The 27,879-nt window shown below is 39.9% G+C and overlaps 1 protein-coding gene across 3 annotated transcripts; it reads right to left on the minus strand.

Moving 5' to 3' along the window:
* Window positions 1-296: 296 nt before the first annotated feature.
* MGARP (mitochondria localized glutamic acid rich protein) lies at window positions 297-27,791 on the minus strand. 3 transcript variants are annotated; one of them, XM_052815633.1, is made up of 7 exons: window positions 27,595-27,791; window positions 25,696-25,799; window positions 24,523-24,625; window positions 19,754-19,987; window positions 5,218-5,394; window positions 4,497-4,545; window positions 297-1,856 (listed from the first exon to the last, which is right to left on the minus strand). In XM_052815633.1, exons 1-6 carry the CDS (start codon window positions 27,677-27,679, stop codon window positions 4,499-4,501), a joined length of 750 nt encoding a protein of 249 aa, XP_052671593.1. In that variant the 5' UTR covers window positions 27,680-27,791; the 3' UTR covers window positions 297-1,856; window positions 4,497-4,498. The 3 variants fall into 3 exon arrangements, with proteins under 3 accessions (XP_052671593.1, XP_052671602.1, XP_052671612.1); XM_052815642.1 differs by having other exon boundaries at window positions 5,236-5,394; window positions 27,595-27,790; XM_052815652.1 differs by lacking the exon at window positions 297-1,856 and adding an exon at window positions 1,867-2,302 and having other exon boundaries at window positions 5,236-5,394.
* Between the last annotated feature and the right edge of the window lie 88 nt (window positions 27,792-27,879).

The raw sequence follows: 27,879 nt of genomic DNA on the forward strand, positions 1-27,879 counted from the left end.
AAACTGGAAGGATGAAAAGCTTTGGAAAGGGCACCATAGGTTGTGCTTCAATTCTTCAGGCACCTGTTCCCAAGGGCTAATATATTTTGCCATGTTCCAGAGCAGTTCCAGAGATAAAGGGACATTCAGCAAAGCCTACAATTTCAGAAACCCTACTGCCAGCTGCAGAAATTAGAAACAGCTTCTTTCTCTAGGAATTAGTGAAAATGAAGAAACAGAACATTTAAGAGTATGCATCCATCACAGGATGTTTAATCTACCAGATAAATAAAGATAGACTCTCATCCAACAAAACATCAGTCTAAGACTTTTATTCCAGTAGCTTTGTCTACAAAAATTGCTTTTAATCACAGTGGCTTTATCCTTTAAGCAGAAGGCTGTGGTGTGGCTTCTTGAAGCTCAGGAACCTGATTTTGCCTCTGCATTATTCCAGTTATTCCTAAGCTGGTACAGGGGCAATAGGCTATATTTTTGCTGGAACACTGTTATGATTTGCTTTATGATGGGGGAAGGAGCATGTGTTGCTTTGTGCCATGGGTAGGAAAATCATAGTGCTGTAATTTCCCTTTCAACATTTTTCCAAAGTTCTGCTTGAAGATAAAGCAGTCAGATACACCTTAAAACTCACACTTTCTATTTAAATTGTGTATAATGTATCTTATTTGGCCCTGGTTTAGCATTATCGCCATTCTGTGATGGCTGTAATGGGTCTCAGTAAAAATTCTGTAGTAGGTGCACACTCGTGCACATGCCCATAGCACAATGGAGGGTTAGGAGAACAGTGTCATACAAACCCATCATTCATTATAGATTTTTTCATTATTAAGATAATACTAACAAGACAAGATTATTTAGCTATTCTGTTCTTTATTAGTCCCTAAGAATCCTTGTCCATCTGAACACCTGTGGCATAGCCTTCCATGGGGATTTTGCTGGCCATCTGCAAGCACTCGGAGAGGAGCTTTACCATAGCCTAAATTGCTCGTGATTTGCACAAGAGCGTTCTCTCAAACCTCCGTGTTGTTACACCACCGCTGCATGCCACTGCTAAGACAGAACAACACAGAAAGACTACAGCAAGCTGAATAAGGTTTGGTAGGAGCCACCACTTCAATGATGATAACTTTAACCGGTGTTATTTTGATTTTCATGCTATAAAGTACCTATTGCTAATGCTTGCAAACGGGTTTTGTTCTCAAAGCAGGAGCCTTAAAAATGTCTACTCCTGGATATTATTGTGCAAGGAAGGGTAGCTTCTAAAATGTTTATGCAGAAGGAAAATTAGGTCTTGTACATCCAAGTGTCCTATGCTTACAATTGCAAATCCAAACTTGGGAGCAAATAAGGTAATCTTCCCCATGACCCAATTTAAAAATACTAACAAGTAATTTTTATAAGATTTTAACTTAGTTAAAACTTTTTACTTACATTCTAGCACGGAATGTTACAATGGTATAATTATGCACCACAGTCTGGACCAAAAGTAAGAAATCAATGTACATAACAAGACAACAAAGACCTAAAACAAGTTCACTTGACATGGTTTCAGTTAAGTCTACTGCTTCTCTTAGCACGTGTATTTATTACATGCTGGGTGGTGCTTTGACAGCTGTTACTGGATGCTACTTTCTAAAGCAGAGATGTTAATCACAGAAGCGCCTCTCTGACCAACTTAAATCGTATCAGGTTGTCTGTTACAGCAATGAATACTGGTCCTAATGAGCAGTGTGTGGTATGACAAACTGCACAATTTCTTTTATGTCTCCAAGGAAGAGTATGAGGTTTCACACAGGAATCAGCTGGTTGATTGCCACAAATATTTCCATTAAACTTTTCAAAAGCTTCAGCACTGCTTACTGGGAAAAAGAAAAAAGAATCTAGTTTAGAGGAAGCAACAATAAACAGTGTTTAGCAACAGACTCAATTCATCAGGTCCTTTTCTTTGCAAACATTCAAAGCACACTGTAAATTTGACTGCAGGTTATCAGTTAAGTGAATTACAGCATATAAACACTACCGCTGCGTAAATCATGCTTATCTGATGGCTTGCGAAAACTTGCTCTGCTACCACCAACAAAGCCCAATTTCAAGGAATCCCTCACCTTCAGCCATGTTGCTCAGGTATAAATGAGTTCCCCTGCTTGCTGGACACATTCCACTAAGCCTTACTTCTAGCAACAGTTACTTGCTTAACTTTAAGCACGAGGTAAACCAATTGTGTTTGCTGACATTACTGATACAAGTAGCTTCATAGCAGTGTGAATTCAGGGCCAACAGCCACACACAGTAGAACTGCTGTACTCTGAAAAGAGAGGGGAACAATAGTATATTCTTACTCAGGCATGCTCTCAGCATCAATTCAAGGCTTCATCTGAGGATTTCATCCATTACTACTACTTCTATCCCTTCACCAAATAATTAGTATTTTTTTAAAAAGTGAACTGGATACTAATTTAATTCTCACATCAACATTGTTTCGATTTTTTTTTTTGCTTTTAATTCCCCCCAAAATATGATTTGTTTTAACGCAAACTGAAAGTTCAGGTCTGTACCCTAAAGTGCTCACAATCAAAACATACACACACACACACACACACACACACACACACAAAATTAGTTCTTTCCTAACTGGGAATGCATTGTTGCTCTTGACTTGTAAATTGGAAAAAGTCAGCCTGGCTTTCAATCCAGCCGCAATCTTCCAGCACTAAGTAGTAAAGTGTTTTATAAACATGGCTTTTTTTTTTTCCCCAACAAGATTGAATTGGAAGGTAGTAAGAGATACTTTTTGTAATCTTGTGATGCTATATTTATAAAAAGACTTTTTTTGTCAAAACCAGCCAAAGCAGTTTAAGCAGAATTCAGTGGACATGTATTCTGGTAGCAGATTCATCTATTTTTCACCTATTTTCAATTTGTTCCATCAGAGGTGCTTCCTACAGCTTGCCTTTCCTCCCGCTCCCACACCTTTCAGTTACTATCTCTGCCTTCATTAATTGAATTGGATATATTTGGTACTTGTTGTCTAAATCAAAATCTAGAATAACAACGCAAAAATTTTTAGGGTTGCAAGATGTTTACAGGGAAAAATAGAGATTCCTAACTCTACTGCTTTCCCCATATCACTGCATTTATGTGTCTCGGAGTGGAGAGAATTTCTTGGTAACTTATTTTTCTGATGTGATATCCTCAGGTGCCCTTAGCTTTCACTCTGAGCAAAAATAACAGCTTTGAGAGGCACACTTTTGCAACTTTTCTGCACATCTCATCCATTCATTAAATATCTGTTCCCCTTCACACCATTATTCCTAGTAAAACACAAAAATTCTATCTGGTAGAGGAACATAACTTACACTAGCATTTTGTAAATTACTTTATAATTGTGGTGTTGGCTTTGCTTTAATTTTTTTTTCTTAGTTTTGAATGCTAAAACAACATGGAAAAAGACCATGCAGTTTAAGAACAGTATTTACCTTTTATCACAAAAAGATGAGAGGCATTACCTTATTTTATATTGCAGTGGGTGATGGAATAAGCAAACATGCATTTGCAAAGGACTCAGATTATAACGATAAGGTTGTGTATTTAGAACACACGTTTTGAGGATGCAATGAAAAATAACTTTCTTTGCTCTGTTTCCTTCTCCTCTTGCATTGGTGCTCCAAGAAATTAGTGTATGAATTGTTAACTAGCAGCAAAAATAATTTTGAGAATTCCTGACCTGGGAGGTTTATTTGCTCAACTTTCAGTTGTTTCTATTCTAGTTAGTATCTTTTCTACCAAGATTCATGTTCATATTTCAGCCAAACTTTTTATTCCCTCGGGTTTCTATCACCATCTTACAGTCCATTTTGGAAAGTGGAGTCACATGGAATAGCAAAATAGTAAGAATATTGTGGACAAAGTATTTTATTCTATAAAGTAGTAAAGCCAACTGTGCAAGATACTAGCAAAATAGTAAGACTATTATATTAAATATTTTTCATTAGCACAAACTAAGAGTGCAGGAAGACTAATTGTGAAAAAATGTCTTTTAAAAAAAAAAACAAACAGTCCAGAAGCTTACAACTTCACCATGTTTACACCGAGGATAACAAGAGAGGAGTTCACTTGTATAGGGCAATAATCCAGAAGTCCAATATCTATATAATTTAAACCAATGTCCAAAGAACACTTTTTGCCTAGAAGAAAGCTACAACTATTGGGTCTTCATCCAGTTTGCATGGGACTAAGATAAAGCCATAAATAAATACCCACCGTGACAACTGATACAGAAAAGTTTTGCTCCCTAGCCTGTAAAAGATGCCAGCAGTCGTTCCCAAACAATAAGAAATACTTCAGTTAAGTTCTTTTTTGCAGCGTACTTGTTGGGAGCAGAAATACAAATTCACCATCAGAGTGAATGTGCAGACTTAGCACATGCTGCAATTGCCACTAACTGAGAAAAAAATAAAGGTGAGGAGCGGGAAACCACATGCTGCAATTATACCGTGTACCTTTAGGGTTCCTTAGCAACTTCTTCAGGTGTCTTCTCCTCCACAGAAACTGAAAATGGAGACAAAACACCAATGAGAAACATTGGAAACAACTTATTCGATGACAAATAGTCAAGGATCCTTTAGACTAAAGTGATACAATTTACAGTTGTATTAGGTATACAGACGTTTTTCCTTTTAGCTTTTTAATTCTAATTGCAAAAGAGTTGAGAAGCCAAACTTCTACATTCCTTTAAAAATCTCCGCAGTGATGATTTTAACACGCATTTTTCTTGCATTCAATTATAACATTCAACTTCAATAGCAATATAAGATTGTTTATAGCTGCATTGAAACACTGCAGGGTTTATAAATATCACATGTTCTATATTTTTCTTTACAGCAATATAATTTGAAAGATAGAATTTTCTTAAATTAAGTCAGATGTTAAAAAAGTGTGTTACATCCCATGCAGCACAAGGGAGAATTTCTTGTTCTTAATGAACTTTACATCTAGCCACTTAGGAGGGCACGGAGCTCAAAAGACCCCCGCGATCCAACTTAGCAATACCTATTTCTACTGCATGGCATGTAATTTCAAAATTAAATTTTCTGCTAACACTATGATGCCAAACACAGTCATCGCTAGCAGCCACATTGCATCATTTGAGTTCTGCATGCTCTTTCAGCTAGTTCAGTGCAAACAGCCATTAGTGCTTTTCAGAGACCAAACATTTCAGACCCAGCTGTACTCTTGCACCTTCTGAAGTTTCCCCCGACTCCTCAGCATCAACGTCCTGGCTCTTTGAGGATCTGTCAGAAATCTCTTGAGCTGCTGAGGCTACTCCTTCCTTGACACTGTCTAGGTTTTCCTCATGGGCAGAAGAAGCTGCAACATCCAAGACTTCACTCACAGTTTCTATGAATCAAATTAGAGAGAGAATTGTCTTCCCATTCACCAGCCTAAATGAGGGTGAGCAGTCAAGGCTCACAAAGCATAAAGTACCTGCCTAACATACATGTTTGAAGTAACTGAAGACAACAGGATCTATCAGATGATTACATTTTATCATGCAAATAAAAGTCTGCAAGTGGAATTCCAGGGAAAGTCTGACTTTTCCCAGCCCTGCAGCAGAAAACGATAAACATGAGCTATTTTCATGTCTTTAGACAAAGGTCAGTATTCTCTAACATGTATATTCTCTTGCAGATACCCTCAGTTTATTTTCTGATTTCTGTCAAACCATTAACAATGTGTAAGATACTAATGGTAAAGCTTCCATGGAAATAATCCTAGTCTGATCAACACCATAGGACATTACACATACACTCCCCATAACCTTGCAAAGATGTCATGGGTAGTTTTAATGTAGAAATATCCTAACATCAGGCTGAAGATTCAGGCTGTGATTCCAGTGTAGCATGATTGCCAACTAGCCATTTTTAAATAGTCCTTAAGGATAAAGCAATCTATCTGTATAAAAGTTGGTAATAGGTAATGTGTCTACATACAGACACGCTCTGCAGGGAGACTGAACACATCATCCAGCAGTTACAGGTTAAATTTTACTTGAGTAAATTCTGTCTTACCATGTTCTTCCAACCTTACTGTTGGAGGTCTCCATCATCACACACCTTAACTGCTCAGCAGGATAAGGTTTGCAGGGACTTTGTTGTTACAAATTGTGTCCTATACTAAGCTACATGTACATTAAATACAGCTAACTAAACAGCTCCATTAGAAGTTCAATAAATGTAGCAAATAGGAGTTTTGCAGAGCTAGCATCCCACGCTTTTTTCCAAACATCAGCTTGCAGCTATTTAAATACAGCATGTTCTGAACATCAACTATTTCACTTTATTTTGCAGAATACTGACTGAATTTTGAGGAAGCAACAAGGAAAAAAATTCAGGAATTGCTACCTTTGTCTTTAGAGGGAACAGGCATGCAATAAAAAGAGTACATTTGAAATTCAGAGCATTAGATATTTTATAACTAGCATCACTTGATGTAATGCAATATATTTGCTATGGTAACAAGCTGCTGGGTTTGAGTTTGTAACATCAAACATTCAGTTTATATTACCAAAAACTTGCTCTCTGGCTTATAGTATTTCATCTGGCTAATTTTTGTTTATTTCTTGTGATGTTTCAGTGTTTTCATTTCTTTTGCACTAAGATGAGTAGATCAGTAAGCAAGTAGAGGGAGCAACATGGACTTCCCTGCTTTTTAATAAAACCTTATTTCCTTTGAATGGGAATTGTGCTTATTTGTCACCTACAGGAATACGTGCCTTGAAAACAAACGTTAACACTTACACCACTTGTACTGAACGATTTGTCTCTGGTCTGAAGTATTCTTTATGGCTATCAGAAAGGCAGGCTACTGCAACAAAATATGGATTTCTCCCAATGTGTCCATCCAGGTCTCTACAGAGTAGCTGTCACTCCCTAAAATACAAAGGGCCTTGTTGCGACAGGCATTGCCTTTTTGAAAACCGACATTTGTACGTATGTGTAATTGTCCTTGGTTACTGCAGAAAACTCCAGCTGGTACTTTTATTCAAGTAGCATTCACACCCATTCCTTGACCTTCCTGGTGCCACAGCTGAAGTCCTCTTTTTGAGAGGAGAAAGCTGGCCGTAGCTGGCGGTCCAAGCGCACTTGCTCATGGCAGCACCAGACACGGCAGCTTGCACCGGATCATTATACATGCCTTAAGACATTATCTCCAGCAAAGATTCAGACTGGCCTATGAAGATCATTTTGCCATCATTTCTTTGGCCTATTGCAACTAGAGCAAGCTATCTAAGTGTCTTTTGGTGCTTTGAGCACCATGAAAATAAGAACCAATCTACAACCACGAAGGCTATTTTGAGCATTAATCTGACGTACCAAAACAAATCTCGGTGTATTTTCTGGTGGTTTGTACACGGCTCGGTCTTGGAAGAAACGCTCTGTACCCCACTCACGAGGGTCAACGCATTTTTCTCTGTCCCAGGGAACTGCTGTGATCCCAGGGCAAGAGCAGATGAATGACGACCTGGCAAGCTGAGAACGAGTCCCCTGCTTCTTTCAGCATGGGGACTGCCACGCGGCCCCCTCTCTGCGGGGAGCGTCGGGCGTACTGCCTGAGTCCCTCGCATCCTCTCCTACCGATTAGCTGGTAGCACAAAGCATTACAAAGTTTAGGAACTTCTCCTTTTTGTTTCCCTGGATGTTAAATTTACCTCAGTGCTATTCCCTGCCCCCCCCCCTTCTTTTTAAAAATCTGCACGCATTTCATATTTTTTCAGTCCAGCTTAATCTCTCGCAGTTGTTCCATGTAAAATCCTGCAGTAACACCCTATTTCATAAAAGAGATTTTAATCTATGACTGGTACAATGATGACTCATTTTCCATAATCCTTAGAAGAAGGATTTTACTTTTCTGTCTGTTGAATTATTGCAAAGTTATTAATAAGTCTGTCGTGAAACTCTACAGCAATTAATAGATGTAATTGAAATGGCTTCTAACTTTTGTTAGTTCGAACACTAAAATATTTAAGCTTCTTTATTTTTTCAAAATAGAGTTGTAGAGGAATTACAGCTTCTTAACTGGTTCTGTGTCGTTTTCTGAATGATGACCAGTTTGAAATTCTGAAGTCCCCATACTTCCTTGTGCAGCAATGACTGCGACCCATTGTTGTCCATTTACGCCAGCTTTCTTACAATTTCTACAGGCTTTAACTGAACAAAATTAATCTGCATTGTGCAACTGCTTCTCTGCAATGAAGACACAGGGTAAGTGCTGTTCATATTATGTTTTCTACTGAATGCCCAGCTGGTTTATTAACAATATTACACAATACTGCTTCAGGTCCTTAACATCTTTAACAAAACACCCACTTGCAGTGTTCCAGTCAAATTCATCTCAGTCAAATGATGATTCACCCTGACCCATACAATTTAAAATCTGCCAAAAATCGGAATGTTCTTGATTTTTTTAGTTTCTTCTTATAGTCACAAAAGTGGGGTTGGTTGGTTTTTTTCTTAATTCTGTAGTGGGGGAAGAAACCCCCACATCCTTCATCAACAGCACTGGAGTTAAATAATTTCATAATTTTACCATTTCATTGAGTGTTTGGTGTGCTGTGTGTGTCCCCCCTCCCATCTTAGTAGGTTATGTTACTCTACAGAAGCTATACACTTCACTGTTTCATACAAGGTATTATACTGGCAGCAAAATCGCAGCCTTTGTGTATAATATTAGCCATTTTTTCCTGAAAAATTTATATTTATTTTTCCTATGCCCTGGGATAAGTAGCTAAGTCCCAGTATCAGCGGCTACAGTTTTCTTCAATTTTGCTAGGCATTTGTATATACTATTGCACTTACAGATCTGAATTAGGAGCTTAACTTTCTTGTGATTTCAACAAAAGATAATATAAAAGAACTTCAAGCCTCAGAGAAATCAAACTAATCATGTTTACTAACTGTAGGCAAGTGGTTAGGCTTTGCATATTGCATCAACAGCTGTTCTGAAAGCATTCAAATGGATTTTAACATACCGAGGATTTTGAGGACAAACGTCCGCAGGCTAGTTAGACCCCCGACATATTTCTACTACGCAACCATCAGTACGTAACTCTACATCTTTGTAATATCCATTGCTCACGTGTAATACTGAACCCTAACAACAATATCGCCTGTGTCCTAGTTTCAGCTGCCCAGGATAGCTATATGTATGTACTCTCAAGTGGTCTTTAGCTCCTGTGCTTTATGAGATAAACCATTTTGAGAAGAAATGCATCCTTCCAGATTGCACATGCAGGAACAGAACATGACTGGGCAAGCACCAGCAGCACATTACATATGCATCAAGCACAATACCAAACCATTTATGTTATGAAAACACATCTGTTTTGAGTAAATACAGAAAAGGAAATTGATTTTACAGACAAAAGGAAATTAGGTTTTTGTTTTTAATTTTTTTTTTATAAGGCAGCAGCATTAGGAAGCTCCTGTAGCTTATTAGGACAATAACCAACATCTAGTTCCACCTAGAAATATAATTTTTAGGAAACTATCCCTATCATCTCGGAGTGGGGGGAAGCTGCTTCCTGTATAAAGTAGTTATTACTGCAGTCTTTAAGGACACATATTTTACTCTTACAAGTGCTACAGTTGCAGCACTGAGAGCACAAGACTCTACATTTCTGTGCATTCACAGTAGAACAGAAAACAGTCCAAATCCAGGGCGCTTCTGCATCCTCATGATGGTCAATTGAATTGTCTGAATATTACTGAGCTCAGCATTCCACCAGCAGAACAGAGAAAGCACGATAAGCAGGGACATGCATGCCCTGTGTGACTGTTTGCTCCAGCTAATAATAAAAAATAAACCACGCACACACACAGATTGACTTTCTCCTGCTAATAATAAAAACCCAACACAAAACCCCACGCACATGGATTGACTTTCCAAACTCAGATCCTACTGCTTGCATAGCCTCTTCCCCCAAAGCTTTCAAGCACTTAAAACAAGCTTTCCAACTTTCCTAGGGGAGTTTTTATGCAGAATCAGCCTGGATTTTTGTCTGGGATGCAAAGCTCTAGTCCGAAATTAAACCAGCTCGCATTGGCAGTCATGTCCTACCACCTGGGAAACAATATGCTATAGGATGATCTTGAAGCAGGAGGTGAAAGGGAGGTATGGAGAGAATTGAGTTGGTGCAAATGATGATAAGTGGAATCTGAAATCTGCCAAGAACTTGGTTCTTGCAAGAATTTTTGTAGAAGATACTGTTTCTGATAGCATTTCTACAGGGCATATATTGTTCTACAGGGCTTTAGCGTTCAGTGTTCATAAAGCTGGATTTTCCAAGCTGTGTTTCATACCACATAGCATGCGTGAAAGCTAACAAAGCAAACTACCAACTGTCCAATATGTATGTATTATTTCGTACGTCAGCTTTCATTGACCACAATTCCTGAAGAAAGCAATAGGGTATGTGAGATCAAGGAGAAGAAGAAACAAATAGGCGACTTCTTTACTTATTCTACACATCTACAGTCATGTCAGCATAGCCAAGAGGAGTAAGCAGACAGGTCGAGAATGAGAAGTTCTGCTCCGCCATCTAAACAAGCCTGGACTTCTCTGGGACCAAGGTACCTTCCCTTTGTTAGAACACTGAGGTTTCTTTAGTGCTAATTTAAGCTACTGCTTTAAAGCTTAGAGCAGCCCTTCAAACAAATCAATCATGTTAATGTGAGGATTAGGTCTTCACACTTACCCTGAAGTAGCAGCTAGTTCACAACTAATTGTTAAGAAAACAAACAAATGAAACTTACTTTACATATAGAAAGAAATTAAAGGAAAGAACTGTTTTCCTCATGCAGGTGAAGCACCTTCCCTTGTGAAAGCAATACATCTTTCTCTTAACATGTAAAAATAGAGGAAGCTGTCTCTCGTAGAGCAGCATTAAAAGAAGGAAAAGTCCAAATTTTTAAAAAAGCGTGGGGGCACTCTTGGAATTCAGAATTTCACTCCTACAGCAAAAGTTTCACCACCCTTGGCCAGGCAACTCAGCACTACTGCAAACACTCTCCTTGTTCAGAGTGCTTTTGTCTTGAAACTTTATTACTATTTTTAATATCTGTTGATACCAATTTATAGATGACTGATACAAATAGCCTGTAGGCATAGTTAAACTAACTTGTATATTATATTTTTAAATCTTATTGGACCTTAAGCTTTTACCTTGTATTTTTAAGTGGCTTTGAAAGTATGTTTTCCTCATTTATGATACATATGGAGAAGACAGCTGCTCCAGATTTTAAAATGAAAGCTACATTCAATTTTTTCCTTGCTTGGGGAGATGTGGGGATTTCAAGCCCCCCAGGATGGAAGTTTCATAACAAGATAACCACAGCCTTCTCAGGTGTACAGCCTGTATTTTTCCCCCCAGTTTTGCATTTCTCTACTAATATATTTAAAACCATCATATTTTGATTCTAATCCTAATCCTTTGATTCATTTTAAAAGTGATATTTCCAGTTAGAAACAACAACAAAAAAATCTGAACAGGCACCGGTTTCCTGCAGTTTTTAAAGATACTTAAAAATACACTTTTCTGACTGAAGCATTTCACTTAGAGCAGTATCCTTCATATCATGAATTTTTTTTTTTTAAGCAGTCAAGATGAGGCTGGTATCTGTAATGCAGAACGTCAGGTTCAATTACTTTAAAAAAATATTCTTTGCAGAAGAATTTGGCTTTGTAAAGCTAAAATAATACAAGTTAGCCAGCATAATACAAATGGAATCTGCCTGGAGCGCATGAACCAAAGCTGGAGTACAAAACAAGGCTTTGGGATTTCAAGCTGCCTATAACACAACCAATGTCACACACTAATTCCAAAGGGAAAAAAAAAAGTCTAATTTAATTGTGAAAACAGAAACAATATTTCATTTACAGTCTTTTAGAGAACCACTCATACTAGAATGTGATGCTTCTGTTTACATAAAGCTTCTCCTCAGTAAGGTCCACCGAGGGTCTCAGGGTGTCCCCTGAAATGTTAGGATAGGCAGAACAAAAAATTCCCCATTCCTTTTCATAGTTTTAAAGACCCGCTAATTGAAAACTGACAGTGGAGTAGAATTCACTTTTTAAAAGTCAAATTCTGCCATGACTGAAAAGTAATTCAAGAATGTATTTGAGAGAGACTGCAAAACAGAGCACAAGAGGTGGGGGTACCTGCCTCCCTCAGATCTAATCCAGGGGAGAACACAGCAGTAGCAGTATGAAACTGCGATTCCCTTTAAGATCAACTTAACACATTTTGGTCCCATCATCAGCTTTAAAGAAAATGGAAAAGAAGTTCATTCATCCATGGCTTTTGTTCTAAATCCTGAGGTGGTGGTGACCGCTAAGGTCCCCTTCCTTCCTTCCTTCCATCAGAAGCCACCTGCCACCCCAGCTATGGCTGACGTGGGTTCAGCACCTCCTCCCTCTGCTTACAGGGGCTCAAACCACCATCAGCCACATCAGTAATAAGAAGAGGGGGAAATAATAATCACAGAGTCAGTCTGGGACAAAATAAGCAAAACTGTGCGTATGTCCCTATAAAGTGAGCAAGTGCTTCAGGTCTCATTGGCCGGGAAGACACGGGGAGCTCAGCATGAAGGGCTGATGTTCCCCACCAGGAGCATCCCAAGCACCAGGAACGTCACTCAGGACTACTTGAAATGCTCTCTCTCTGCTCACTGGCATTTTATTCAGTGACCATTTAAGATTATAACAAGCTAGAGTAAGTTATCCACCTCTTTGAAAAGGAAAAACACTAAACACTTAAACATTGGGCTTAAAAAGGAAGAAACCTACTGGATGGTTAACCACAGACCAATGCCTCTCTCTGACACCGTGAATTCAGCACTTGACCTTCAGACAGGAAAAAATAAACCTCTCATCTCTATGTGCTAAATCGAATCAGGGAACTAACAATTATTTAGAAAAGCACTGATTATTTTTCAGTCCGATCAGTTCCTTGAACGCACAGGACGGAACTAGTGGCTGGCAACTGCCGAAGCCCACATTGCTCTTAAGAAAATATTTGCGGAACTGCCCTGGCCCGACCATGCTGTTGTTTGGACGTGGCATGAAGGCAGCCTCTGCCTTCCCTACCTAGCAATACCTCGCCAGAGCCCACAGGCGTTAGGAGTTGTCTCCCTTTGGCATTTCAGCTATTCTAAGTTAAACCTGAACCAGAGGCTCAGAGCCCAAGGCCTGAACAAAGGCCGGCTGGGATTTCTAATAATCCTGCCGCTATAAAAATATGACAGCTTTTTCTTTTTGCAAGCCATCCATAAGTAATCCAGATAAAAATCCATGAGGTCCAGCTGAGAGCCTAAACCATGGCATTATGAAGCACATTTTTAAGGAAAAAAAAAATTTATTCTCTCCATACAGCAAGAAAAGAAACAACTTCATTCACAGGTTGTTTGTGCCTAATGCAGGTCACTAGTTCCTAAGAAAAGCCTCATTAGGTCATACTAATGACCAGAAGGCTCACTTCAAGAGAGCTTATTCTACAATGGATGATTAAAAAAAGATTCAGAGAGCCTGTAATGGTCAGAATAAAAGCATAACAGTGCATACCACGTTAATCCAGAATAGTTTATAATACCTCACATCATTTCAAGTATATCATTTTATATTCTGTAACAAGGATTTGTAGCAAAGAGAAGCAATTCATATTGTGGTTCCTTGGTTGGTTGGCTGGTTGTTTTAAGCATCTAGCCACTGACTGGAACAGATCACAAGAAAAAACTAGTGCAAGTTAACATAAACAGCATGTATGAAAATGCACTAATAATTTGATGTATGAAATCCTTCTGAAGTCGTAAAAAACTTTTAATTAAAGTTAGGCATTTTCTTTAACACTCTTCATACAAAGTAATGAACCAAGTTTTACCCACTTACGTTGTTTTCAAAGGAGCAACCAAAGTTCAGCATGTTGATTTTAGAAAAGGATGTTTCTGCCATGAGAAATGCTGCCCAAAAATCAATATAAAAATCCCCATCATTACCATTCTGGTTTGAACTGCCACCACAGGAGAACAGAAAGGAGTCCCTTTTGCCATTTTCTCTAAAGTAGGACACTAATAGTATTCCTTTGCATGCCTTTTTTACAGAAAATGTTCAAATAACACAGGTAATACTACTTAAAGGTAAAGTAAATGCTAACAGTTTGTGTTGACTGAAGTGAGTTCTTGCTTTCCAATTTAAATAAATAAAGTTATTTTAGGATTCTTTTTAAGTCTTGACAATGAGCTATAAATATTGTATTAGTAAAAAGCAGTAAGTCCATTTTCTCCTTAATACTGACAATCCTTTAGGCATTATTCACTTCGTGTCCTTTTACCACCTTTAATCTTTTTTTGAGAAGCTACTTGTCCCCTTGTTCTACAATAGACAAATAGGAAGACAGTTATTTTATGTAGTTCTCCCCCACTTATTTGTTTGCACTCTTAGCTGGGAAGTTCTAGGGTTTTTTCCATTTTACTGGAATCTTCCTCCCCAGCCCCGTACATGCTGTAAAATTCTCTTTTCAGCTAAGCTGATCAAAACCGAACAGTCTCTCCATTTACCAACTTTTGTCTTCAGATGCTCACAACTTTTAAAGAAGTCTTTTCTAAATATTGCTCACATTCTTCCTACAGAGATTTTCCAGTTATGCTATGACGACTCATCTGCAAGCTCAGTTTTATGAAGAAAAAACAGAAGGAAGAGACAAGAAACTAGTGGCCAGTGTATGGCAATCAGAGAGATGCAAGAGAAATGCAGCAGCCCAAGGGCCAGATAAAGAAAGTGATAAATGGAAGCAGAAATACCCAACAGAAGGTCCACAGATATGGATACTTCCCTAGTAGGATAACATTCACATAATTCAACTTTCTAGAGCCTAATTTAGCTAGCTTAGTCTACCACAATAATTGAAGAGAAAAAAATCCTCTAAAAGGAGGTTCAGAATAGAAAACCTTTATTCCAGTTGGTAATTAAGCACAGGTTTCGTCAGATGATGTGAATACTCTTCCTGATTCCACCTGTCTTCTGTTACACCAATTTACACCTAGAGATCCATTTCATGCCATGACATTATACATATGAAAATGGTAGATAATAGGTCTGTTATGAGGTGCTTCTGATCTATACCAGTGAGGTTGAGAAGAGAGAAAAAAAAAAAAAGTGTAGTTATTTTCACAAGGTCCAACTGTAAACAAGTGGTATAATCATAAGGGATAACGTCTGTCCAGCCTTACCCACACTGCATCTTACCCCAGCACCTAAGGTTGTAAAGAGCTGCAGGCTGCACAGCTTTTCCTCCTTCCTCCATCTCACACAAACAAATGCCTAGAAGGATGTGTTTGTTCTGCTGAGCAACATCATTCTGAAAACCTCTGAATAAGTATGCAAAATTACAAATTACTGTGAGGACTTTTCAGCAATCTTCAAAATACTCCCAGCGTCAGAGCATTTGAATACACACCCAGAGTTTGGTAACTTACCAAGCAAAAACAATGTACACTGATTGTGTCGGGTGTTTTTGTCTGCTTGGCATCATTGTGCGATCAGATCAGCAAAAGTCCTGTCCAGAAAGCAGTAACTCCTGTCCAGTGCAGCCTGTATTTGTTTCTCTAGGCTGCAGACAACTGGCATTGTAATGCCATTTGAAGCTTGACATGGAAAACACTGGCACATTCACACACTAATCCTCCCCAAACCTAGTTACTCACTCAAATGGTGTTTGAAATAACAGAGAAGAGACCATGTCCTTCAATACTTAAAAAATTAGGAAAGAACCTATGCTACAGAAGTCAGGAGTCCAAGAAAGCATGGTTTTGGCCTAATTGCCTTTGCTATTCCAGTTGATAATGCCAAAATCTCAAGCCTCAGTCCCAGAGTTGGAGAAAAGTTTATAGTGGCAATCCAAAAACTAAAAGTCACAGATGTAACAATGCTGCCTAATCCAAACAGCAGCTTGCCAATCTGTACATTTTATAGCATTTGCTCTATCTGAAGAAAAATTGATCTAAACTTATGGTCCCCAGACACAGAGTACACTAGGAGAACAGCAGGAATCTTATCAGCATCTGGCAGCAACCAAGAGTGACAGCGCAACAGATCAAGCAATAAAAAGGTACAGAAAACTAGAATTTAGAGGAAGCTAAAACCTTGGGAACAGAGTAACATGGCACAGTACTTTTTTTGGCAACAGTATTTCACTGAATTCCAGATAACCAGTAGTGGGTTGTAAATTGCTTAAATTGAGGCAAGGAAAAAATTCCAGCCAGGTACAATTGTAATTAACTTTCTAAAACTGAAATTACCCTGATTAAGGACCTACCTCCAAAGTTGGGGGATTTTTTGGTTTGGTTTGGTTTGGGTTTTTTTGCACATCTGTGTATAATCACACATTCTTGTTATCTGTATACATACATATGTATGTATACTGGAGCTGGAGACAAACATCCATTGGCACCTTGCACTTCCAAAGACGTTACAAAAAGCCTTACACATTAAAAGAAATAACTGCATTTGAAAAAGCAGAGGTTTACTGGTGACCATAAAAATACTTGCACCTTCATCTGCAGAAGTAACATCAAGCTATCAACAAAAATAATAAAAGTCATTTAAATAAGTGTTCTTTTTCAAAGTAAGCCTGCATTTCCCTGGGCAGTTCTGAAAGAAAAATTCTTCCCAATCTCAGTAAAAATGGAGATACGCTTTTTTTCCCTCGAAATGGAGAGAACACAAATGATAAAAATGGTGAAATATAAAACTGTAAGATATTTCCAGATGGATTTTAATCATACAATTATTTTTTTTAAAACACAAATAGCTGTTGACTGCAGGTAAACCCTGAACAAAGGGGTACATAGAGAGCAGAGAACTTTTGACTCAAAGTACCATCTTCTTATATTTTAAGTATTATGCTGACAGAAACCAGCTTTTACATAGCTTAAAGGAAAGGGATACTGGTTTAAGCCTGTGCGTGTAAGACCACGTGCTGCTTGCTAAACCCCTCAAGCAGTCAAGGGCCAGATGCTCCCCATCAATTCCTCGGAGACCCGAGGGAACAACCGCTTCATTCAAGGGTCCTGCTCTTCTCCTGCAGATGGGGCTGGGAGGACAGGAGCAGCAGAACGCTAAGGTGACCTGCGGCAGGAGCCTCTGCAGCCTCCCAGGGCAGGACCCGGGTTACACAGCGGTCACAGCAACTTAGCCCCTGTGGGAGAACCTCACGTGAACTGCTTATGAGATCCACAGGGTTCACTCTTGACTCAGGCACACCCATTACGAACAGTGATTTACAACAGTCTTCACTGGTGACCAGTGGCACGAGACAACTGTTCTCAGAAGCAAGTTTTAACACCCCAGAAACGTCAAAGAGATCAGGCAACGCTACACCAGGGAGAATACTCCCTTGCTTTAGAAACTAGTACTGACTGCAGGGAAGTACAACTTCTGCTGCTTTATATGAAATGCTTTAGCTAATATGTGATATCCCAATTAGAGGTTGGAAGGAAGATGGCTGATACAACATGCAGAAGTTCTCAACAATTTTATATCCTGCAGGCTCGTTTCCGCCTGCTTTACCACACAGCAAAGAATAACCACTGCAGCAACATTTGACAGAGGACACCTGAAATGACCCTCAGAATCCCTTATAAATTTCAAGGTAACAAAAGTGTTGTTCTAGTGCTGTTTTCTTCAGTAAGTGGCCAGAGAAAACAGATCTAAGAAATCGGTGATTTCTAAATAGCACATCCACTTCCAGTCAACACCAGCAGTAACTAACAGTTACAAGACATATTTCCTCTTATAAAATAGTGACCACTAACTACATGAAGTCACCATGTCTAGAATTAGATCCTCAGACTTAATCCACTTATGCACAACATTTCTCAGGGAAGATCCTAGCTGCTTCCTCTTCAATAGAGCAGCAGGAATATTTACCATACGAAAGACCCCACCCTATCCAACAATTACCAAATATTCCTAGATCAGCATTATGAAAGGAAAATTCAACCACTTCTGGACACAAGCAAGTCCCCGCTCCTTAAAGCGGTATGTTGCAAGTGCTCGGTAGACCAACAGAGGTAAACACTGCAAGACATTTTAGAACATCTTATATCTCTTAACAGCTCTAATTCACTAACTTTAACATATACCAGACTACTTTTCTAAATGAAATGGTCTAAATATTCCATAGGAATGGAAATTTTTAAGGGTCTAGGTATTTTAACTACTACCACCTTATAAATATTTTTAATATGCAAACAGTAATAGTCACTACAAATATACCTGTACTTTTTATTAGTTATATTACTTTTAGCAGATTGAATCAAGTATTGGTTTAACATGTTATTTGTAATGGATTATTTTGCAGACAAGCACAGGAGCTGTTCACACGTGAATTAAAACCCCATTCATACCTAGCCCTTTCACAAAAGTCAGCCACTTGAAGTGCCACACCATTTCTCAAGTTCATTTGTTAAAAAGGCAATTGAAATGACATCCGTTCCTCACTGCAGTCACCAAGGAAAAAGGCGAAAACAATTCTGGAATCTGCTAATACCTTTCAAGGTACTGTGATAACCTCCCACGGACTAGCAGTCAAAATGCTGTTAATCTCAGTTTGACCTGTGTTTTAGATATATCCTCTCAAGCGGGTGTTTGTATTCTCCAAGTAACTCAAACATAGGTGTGCAGTAAGTCATGTTTAAGTCAAGCTGAAAACTGCTTCAGTGGTTTTCATGCTTACTACAGCCACACTGAAGTCTTCCCTTCCAAAGCAGGAATTAGAATTAAGTTTCTCTTTCATAACAGGCTGGCAAGTTTTGTTGTTGGTGGTGGCGTGTTTGGTTTTTAACTGAAGATACCAGATGCAAATGTTTGCTGCTTTCCTATCGACCGAGAAATTGCCATTGCTTTATGTGTGTCCCTTCCAACTTTAGCTGAAGAAATCAAGAGGTAAGAGGATAAGCCATTGCTCTATCCTCACAGGTTAGTAGAAAAAAAAAAAAAGTTCTAAAAAAATCAAGTTAAATTATAGTCCTGCACTTTGTGCAATTTATGGATAGGTTTGCATTTGTATTATTGTGATTTTTTTAAAAGCACAGTAAACCATCTTAAACACCCTGACAGTTCAAAATACTGAATATGTAGCTACTAATCGATTTAAGTGTTCAATACCAATTTGATGTTTTATTGAATTTTGAAATTTTTAGCCTATTATATCCTTAAAACTGAGATCATGACAACATTTTGGTTGCTACGCAAGATTTTGTTGACATTACATTGAAAGAACAGCTATAATTATTTAGTGTGAATATCTTAGGAGTGGCCAGTGAAATAAAAGTGTTCAGATTCTTTAACAAACCCTTAAGAACCAGGTCACTGAAACAACTGTTTAACCGATCATATTACATGCCCTCCTTAATATAAGATCTTAAAGAAGAGAAATAGAATGGGGTAGTAAATAAACTTTTCATTCTACTAGTTTTAGACAGTAACTCTGGTGCCCCAGGCAGCATGCTTTTAGAGACACTGATTTAATGAACGTAATTACCTTATGCTCATGATAGGTCAAGGTAACACCTGAATTAGTTTTCACTGTGGGACAAACTCCATTAGGAATACTGACATTTGTTCTTAATGTTCTGTAGTAAGAGGCAGAGTTTTAGAACCCACAACACACACACATACGCAAAAACCGCATTCATAAGTTAACCTTGCACTGCAGCAGCTTCTGAATTAGCAGCAACTTCCAAATTAGCAGCAGCTTCCTGCTGTGCTTCCTCGACAGCAGGGGACGCATCTGGAGCTGGTAAGTCATTCTCCCCTCCAGTTTCTGGGGATACCCCAGCATTCTCATCCTGTGCTGCAGGTCCAGCAGCAGCTACTGCATCAGCCTCTTCCGTGACTGTCTCTGCTTCAGTGACTTCAGCCGTCTCTTCTTCATCACCTTTTAAGGATTTATTTAATACAATAAAGACAGTAAAGCACATGCATGCAACACAAATTTGCGAACTACTTTTTACCATCCTCCTCATTTAAATTTAAAATGGGCAGCTAAGCTTTGGGATCAGAATTTACAAACAAAGTCAAGAAATCAACAATTAATCCCCCCATATTGTCTAACGTGGCACCAAAAAAGATGTTTACAAGATGAGGAAACCATATTCTTAATTACCGAGTTTGATAACTGCTTCAGTGTAGTAAGAAAAGAAACTGTGGCTTAAAGCAAGTGACTGCAAGAGGTGTGAGTGCAGGGAAGGATAAAAAAGGACCCTACCAAGTGTTGCTCCAAACCCACTCTGCTGAAAGGGCCAGTGATAATGCACTCATGGGTGTCAGAGGGAGCAGGATTCTTACCCTGTTCGTAGCCAGCAGTGGAATTACCACACTGGGAATAAGACATTTGCTACCATGCTTAGAAGCTCTTACGGAGTGTATTATGCATCAGGCTCACAGCTTAGAAGCACTGCAAGCCAAGATGTGCCTTCAGTTTGCACAGGCCTATTTTCAAGGTGGCTAACTTGGCTGGCAATAGCTACAATAATGCCGAGCCCAACAAGTTTTCAGATGGGTTTTGTGCCATCTCTTAGCTCTGTGCTGCACAGGTACTCTGCTATGCGTGCTCACCCTGCTTTCTTTAAAGCTGTATTGACTGCACTGTGACCCCTGCAAGAGCCATAGCACTCAAGTAAGAAAGGTAAGGTCTGCAGGGCAGAACAAAACAGGGGACCCTTACTGAAACTAGGTGTATGCAAGTGAGAAAACAACTGGCTAATTTTAAGCAGTCAGCATTCACTTTACTGGAGATATGACCAGTTATGACTGACCGTTTTCTTTTTACAAGCCCCAGCTGTCTTTTGAAGACTTGTCTACACTGCTGTGGGTCAGATTCTTTAGAATCTGAAAAACCCAGTGTTTCCCAATCATGCATTACTTCAAACTCAGCTAAGACAAGTAATTAAAAACTAACAGCACAAAGCAACAAAGATGCACACTCACCATGCAAACATGCACTAAGATCCCATTAACAAAAGAAAGTTATATACCATGTGTTCATTGCAAGTTTACCGCTAGAACCAACTTGCCATGTGAAAAAACAGAACTGGAAATAAAGTTTGTAATACAGTGTAAATTAAGTGAGAACAGAAAGGAAAGGACAGAGCTTAAAGAGACATAGTCAGAATTTATTTTATTCTTTTATATCTGTTTAAAAACTAAATCAGATCAATTTTAATTCTTGGTTTTCTTATGCTAGTGCAAGCCTATCTTTCTGTGTTCAGGTTTAAACACAAGTCTATTCGTTGCTCAGTAAAAATCAAAGCTTTGTATTGTGCAACCTGATCATGTCCCTTTAAGAGAATGCTGTATTTAAAAAAAAACCTAAATTGATTACACAAAGAACAGACTAACAGCCAAGCTCAACATTCAGTACACTTTATTGGACAGTCAAATATAGAGTGCATTCATTCAGAACAGCCAGATTCTCAATCTCAGAACTCCCTCTACAAAGCAAGATTCAGTAATAAGCTCAATATGGTTTGGCCTTGCAAACATAGGTAGTTCTTTTAAAGTCTCACAAGTGTGGAGTTTTACAATAGAAGGTATAAAGTCATTCCAAGGTAGGCTGCAAGGTACGCAATGGTGAACGACTGTCCTTTGTTTGTATTTAACTTCCTCGGGTTTGGAAAGAGATTTCCCTTGTATTTTAGTCTGGAAAGTGTAAAAGCAGAGGATAGATTAGAAAGGTTGAATCAGCTTGCATCAAGTTAAAAAGAAAAGTCATTGCTAAAAAAGAAGGAAATCAGGAACAAGTTTAAAGGAGACACATGCAAATGGAAGACAAAACTCAGTATTTGCTAAATAAGCAAGTAGAATGTTCTGCAAGGCAAACATCACTTTACAGTTCAAATGATATCCCAGATTTCCTACTGCTACTTTGACTCAGGCTTCTGCCAGGGGCTTTTTTAAATCCCTCCCTAAATTTGGAAGTAGCTTTCAGTTAAGAAGAGCTACAGAAAATTTGCTATTAGAACTTTTCTTAAATGTCTGGTATCGTTAATTAAAATACCATTAAATATCAGTTCAACCCTCTAATAAACAAAGAAGCCTAGAAGAGCATTTGATTGTTTCTCTTGTTTTGACAGCTTCGTTTGCTACGTGCAGCTCTCTAGAATAGACATTTTGGGTTTGGGCACAAGGGGAGAATTTTCCTTGGGATGAGAAACCACAAAAATCATTCATATCAGGAGAATCTCTCTCTGATCAGCTGCTCCCCAGTATTAATTCTTCCAGCTAGGAAGTCCTTCTCTTACCATAGGACATGTAGCAAATATGCCATGAACGTGCTGTTTGGCATGCTGCTTTTCCATCCACCACTTCATATTGTTACCAGCACTGTTTTATAGCTTATTTTATGTGACCCTAGGAAGTATTAGATTACTTTGAGAACAGAATTTTTAATCGCTCTTATCGGCAATGCTTACTGTGAAAAAGTGTAAGGACTAACTGAATCTAAAGAATGTGTCGGGAAAGAAGCTGCAGTGGCACTTCTGGGAAAAGCAGTACTACAGTAACACTCTGTGACAAGATAGACACAAAAATATGGCTATGCAGGGAACAGGAAAAAAGGGGAGGAAGAGAGACATTAATTCTTTTGAGAAAGCACACAGAGGATTCCATAGGAAAAGCAAGAACAGAAACCTCTTTTGGGAAGATACAGTTGGGAATGAAGAAGGATTTTAAAAAGAGCTGATTCAACAGTTGTTTTGTATTGTGAATTGGAATTAGCTGCTCAGAAGTCCAGTTAAAAACTCTGGGTTGAGCATTTACTCAGAAGTCCAATATTGAAAATAATATAGGAGACAAGTTTTAGCTGTGTTCACTGTATGGCCTTAGAAATGTTTTGCACTTCTTACTATCAATAATAAGGGAGGGAGCAATCATCTGCCACTGGTCGTGACATTCATGGAAGTTACTAAGCAGCACAAGGCATCAGATTATGGGATATCTGGAGAGCACCAAGTACTCTTACCTCAGTCTCGGGCAACACAGGTATAGCCTTCAGTGGCTCAACAGCACCACTGACTCTGCGGGTATCCCACTCAAACATTTTGGCAGGCTAGGGTTAAAACTCAGTACCTTGCAGAAGTGAACCTTAAGAGGGAATATACTGGCATCATTTTGAGTGCCCTGGAAGGTTTGCTTGATGCTTTCACATCTACCGTGTTCTTCTGACTATGTTAGAATGTAATGAGCATAACCCTCATTTCTTCCCTCAATGACTAGGTCACTAGAAGAAAATACCTACTTTGGTCCTGGTCAGATTTTTTATTTTAGGGACAAGGAAGGATTGCATTAAAATTGTGGCCAAATTCTCAGCATTTAAAGAATTAAGTTTAAAAACTGTGCTGCTTCCAGCTGTGTAAAAGAAAGGAAATTAAGGTGTTTTGTCATTTTAAATCTTAAAAGTTCTAAAACTAAGAGATGTGTTGTGGAACTTCAAGACTAACAACTTCAAAAGAAATAATTTTAGAGGCAGACAATTCAAAGCATGTTCTCACGCTGAAAACAAAATTTAAACTCAGCATACTTTATTTAAACCTATCCTTTGTGTGCATGCAAATATATTAAATCAATTCTCTAGACGTCAGCATCAGAAAAAATAAGGAAGAGCTTCAAGTGCTATGGCTTCATCAATTTATTTATTTTTTAAACAACAACTAAATAAAAATATAAAGATCCTTAAGAAGCAATTTTTTCTAATTGCTTTTCCTAGCAAGGCCATGCGTGCCAAAGTTCTATCTTTTATATTAATGCTGCCGTAACACTAATTGATGTAGACAGAGACAACATTCCATTACAAGTATTTGAACTAACATGGTCTAATTATTTAAGCATGAAGAGCTAAGTAAGGATTTGCCATACATTAGGTGGTGTCTGGTTTTCATTTAATCCTAAATTAAAAAGGACAAAGTCAAAGTTGTGGGACAAGAAATGGGTCCAATTCACAGTATTTTTTAAAAACGTAGGTTTTTTCCTATTGAACTGCGTTCCCTGCTGGCACGTGGCCTGGAGCCAAACTGTTGACTGAGAAAAAGATATTATCTCCTTCCCCCCCAACAAACAAAAGAACAAAACTGATTTTGACAGCATTATGCATTTAGTCAAGTTTCATTAAGCTTCCAGTAAATCCAATGCAAATACCCAATATAAAATTAATGGTTCACACATCAACTCTTTCCATCCAAAGAGACTCCTGCAGGTTGATGACAGGCCAGATTCACTGCCTGAACATTAAGTCCAGTCCCAAAATTTGTGCAGAAGCAGCTTTGTAACGGAACACTGCACAACCACCTTTGTCTTTACTCCCACTCACAGAGCTCGGACAAGGACTTGGACAGCGTTAAGGCCTGATTAGACAATCTAGAAATCTGTTCCAGATCCTCATGTACCCGGAGAACAAGAAAGAAGAGCTCAACTCACCCTTGCTTGACCAAGGTTTGTCTTTCCGCCCCTCAGCTCTCTCCTGAAGAATATTCAAATGTTCAATATACTTGCTGCGGGATGAACTGACTATTCTGTAGGCCTGAAAGGAAATTATACCTAAACTTACTGTTACATCCCTACAAAGTTACCAAACAAGAAGATGGGAGAGGGAAAGAAGAGTTTTTAAGCAAGTGCTACTGCTCATCTTAAAAGGCATATCGAATTATGCTAAGCAAGGTTAAAAAAAAATTACAAAAAAAAAAAATCTATTTTGCTATACTAACATATTTATACGTTTCTTATTTCTCAGTGGAATACAATATACCATGCGGCTTTCAAAGTGCTGCAGTGTTTTGGGAATTGAACACAGTATTTTAAAAGACAATTACAGACAGATTATTTTTTTAAAAAACTATGGTCAAAAGGCGACAGCAAGAAAATTTGTTATTCCTCCAGATATGCAATCACACAAGTTTGATATTGTGAACAAGTAGAAGCTATTTACCATTCAAGAGGATTATTTTGTGGGAGAGGGAAACATGTACCTCTCTGGGATGTGCTAGTCAGTATCTCACTATCTCAAATCTTGGGGGGGGTGGGGGGTGGAAGGAAGCTATGAAATGGAGGCTTTAGGGATGTGAAGCAGAGTCTGATATATTTAGATGCAAGGAAGAGAATGATTACTGAAAAGCTTGACAAAAGTAGATGTTTACAAAACTTTAACATGCTTAAGTAACTACTACTCTTATCTTTCTTTGCCCCAACTAGCAAGGTTCATAATATTGCCCTTGCGGCTTCAGACAGCTTACTTCACATCTGTCTTGCCCGCTTTGAGATATTCTTTATGTTTGTGGTTGACAAGAAGAGGCAAGGGATTAGAGGCAGGTGCCTTGCTCCATCTTTGGACGTGTTCATTTCACATAAAGTATGTTTTCCTCTAAGAATGACAACAGCACTAGATACCTAAGTAACACTAAAACAGGCAAGCAACAGGCATCCAATTTCACTAGTTCTCTTGAACTGATTCTTAAGTTAGACTGTATTTAATTATACGCTACGACACCCACATTCTATTGACGGTTTGCATCCTGACCATGTTCTTTAACCCAGAACACACCTTATACCATGCCAACTCGGAAAGCACAAACAGCTCCATTCCCAAACACTTACATAAAATAAACCACCAAAAGCAGCAACACCAGCAAGGAGGTAGTAAATCATGGTCTCTCCAGAAGAGCCAGGAACACTCCCAGATGACATCTGGCGAAGAGGTGCTATAAAAACCATTATTGAAATTGATGTAAAGTGCTGCTAAAATATGATCACAAAATAGAATGACAGAATCTGAACTTTGTATAGGAAAGGATGATTTTAAAAGGTGTAACAAAACAGAGAGGTACAGCCTAGCGATGTTTAGGACAACTGAGTAACACAGGGCGTGGTGCCTAACTGAACAAGTTGCGTGGCTGAGCTCTTCCTAAGAGTCTAAGATTTTCTGTGAACTACACTGTCTGCCTACCAGCTTCCAAGTACTGGATGCAGTCAACATAGACTAAGGAACATTAAAAAAAAAAAAAAAAAAAAAAAAAAGGAACATAAAAGAGTTCCTGCCTAAGGTATGTAAAAGAATCAATCTGTCCTTATTCAGTCTTGCTGCAGTCATGATCAGCAGAGGTAACAAATCCTCTTCAGTTTAATAACAGAACACTTTAAGAAAAAGCCTTTTCCTTTGAATTCGCATTCTTTCATTCTCAAATAGACTGCTGACATTTAGATACATGCCCATAACCTCAAGTATTGGCCAACAGGGCAGACAGGCAGGATTACAGTTTTATCCCTGATTGAGTACATGTTCACTATAATAGCAGTGTTAGCCATTTATTTTTGTTCACCGTTTCTGTAGTTTTGATGCTTGATATAGCCTTGGATTCTTCTGTATATCTCAGAAGGAGACTCACAAAAAACACACATAACTCTGTTCATCAACAAAGCTTTCAGTTGGATTTCGTGACTTCATCCCAGATGAGTAGCACAGGCGAGAAACGCCTCATTGAAAGGGTGCTCATTAAACATAAAATGGCTCCGAGCATTGCAATCAGTAGCTGCAAAAATAGTCTCAATCTCAAAATATTGCCACCGTGTGCCAGATTATGTTTTAGCATCATCTGTCTCATGACACGCTTTCCAGACTCCTCTTCAATAGTCAGGCATCCTAATGGATCTTCTCACATTTATATATACGTTCTGTAGCAGTTTCTCACAAATACTTTCTTCTCAAAGGCTGCACGTTATAGGTAGGAGAGTGCCCAGCCAGCCTGCAGTCACCCAACACGGCCTGAAGATTTTTTTTTTTTTTCCTCCTGGTTACACAATTCCTGATGCACCAAAAGCCATGGCTGCAACACACCACGCCAGGCTGATTCACGCTCCCTCCCGGTGCTACCAGACCGCTGAGGAAACCGCTGCTTTGACTATCCACCTAAGGGCGGTTTTTTACCCCCCCCTTTTTTTTCTTTTTTTTTGGCTGGGGGGTGGAAGTGAAGACAACGGCGGCCCCCTCGCTGCGGGAGGGGGGTTACACCTGCCCGCCACCGAGCCTGCTGCCATGGAACGGAGCCGGGCGGCGGGGGGGGCACGGCCACCACCTCAGCCGCTTCTCCCAAGGGCGAGCCGCCTAGCGGAGCACGATCCCGCCCCGCGGGGGCAGGGGCTCCCCGCCGGAACGCGCCGGGGGTTTCAAGGCAGCCGGCCAGCCGGTTCCCAGCGGCGGCGGGGACGACCGAGCAGCCGTACCCGGCTCCCGCCCCGGTCGCCTCACACCGCGGCCGCACGCCCTCGCCGATCGCGCCAACGGCCACGCCAACGGCCGCGCCGCGCGCCCGCCGCACCTGCTCCCCCCGCCCCCGGCCCGCGACCTTCGCGCGTCCCGTCCCCCCCGCCCCCGCCGCGGAGAGGCGGCGGCGCGTCACCGTCACCCGTCCCCGTCCCGTCCCTCCCCGCGCGTCCGTCCCACCGTCCCGTTGACCTCTACCCGGCCGCGGGTCGAGCTCCGAGGCGGCCCCCGCGTACCACGCTGCTTGAGGCGGCTCGCAGCAGAGGGAGCCCTGTTCAGGCGAGAGGCCAGCGCCTGCGAGGCGGCCCTGCAGAGATACATGGCGGCGGCGGCGGGAGCCGAGGAGCGGAGCGGGCACCTCCGGCTGCCTGACAGCGCGGAGCTGCGGCCGCGGCAGAAGACACCGATCGCCACCTCCGCCCCGCGCGGAGGGGCGGGGCCGCGGCGGGGAGGGGCGGGGCCGGCGCCAGCCCCGCCCCGGCGCACCTGGGCGCCGGCCGCTGGCGGCAGCGGGGAGGGCG

The sequence above is a fragment of the Harpia harpyja genome, chromosome 2, assembly GCF_026419915.1.
Source record: "Harpia harpyja isolate bHarHar1 chromosome 2, bHarHar1 primary haplotype, whole genome shotgun sequence".
Taxonomy (NCBI): domain Eukaryota; kingdom Metazoa; phylum Chordata; class Aves; order Accipitriformes; family Accipitridae; genus Harpia; species Harpia harpyja.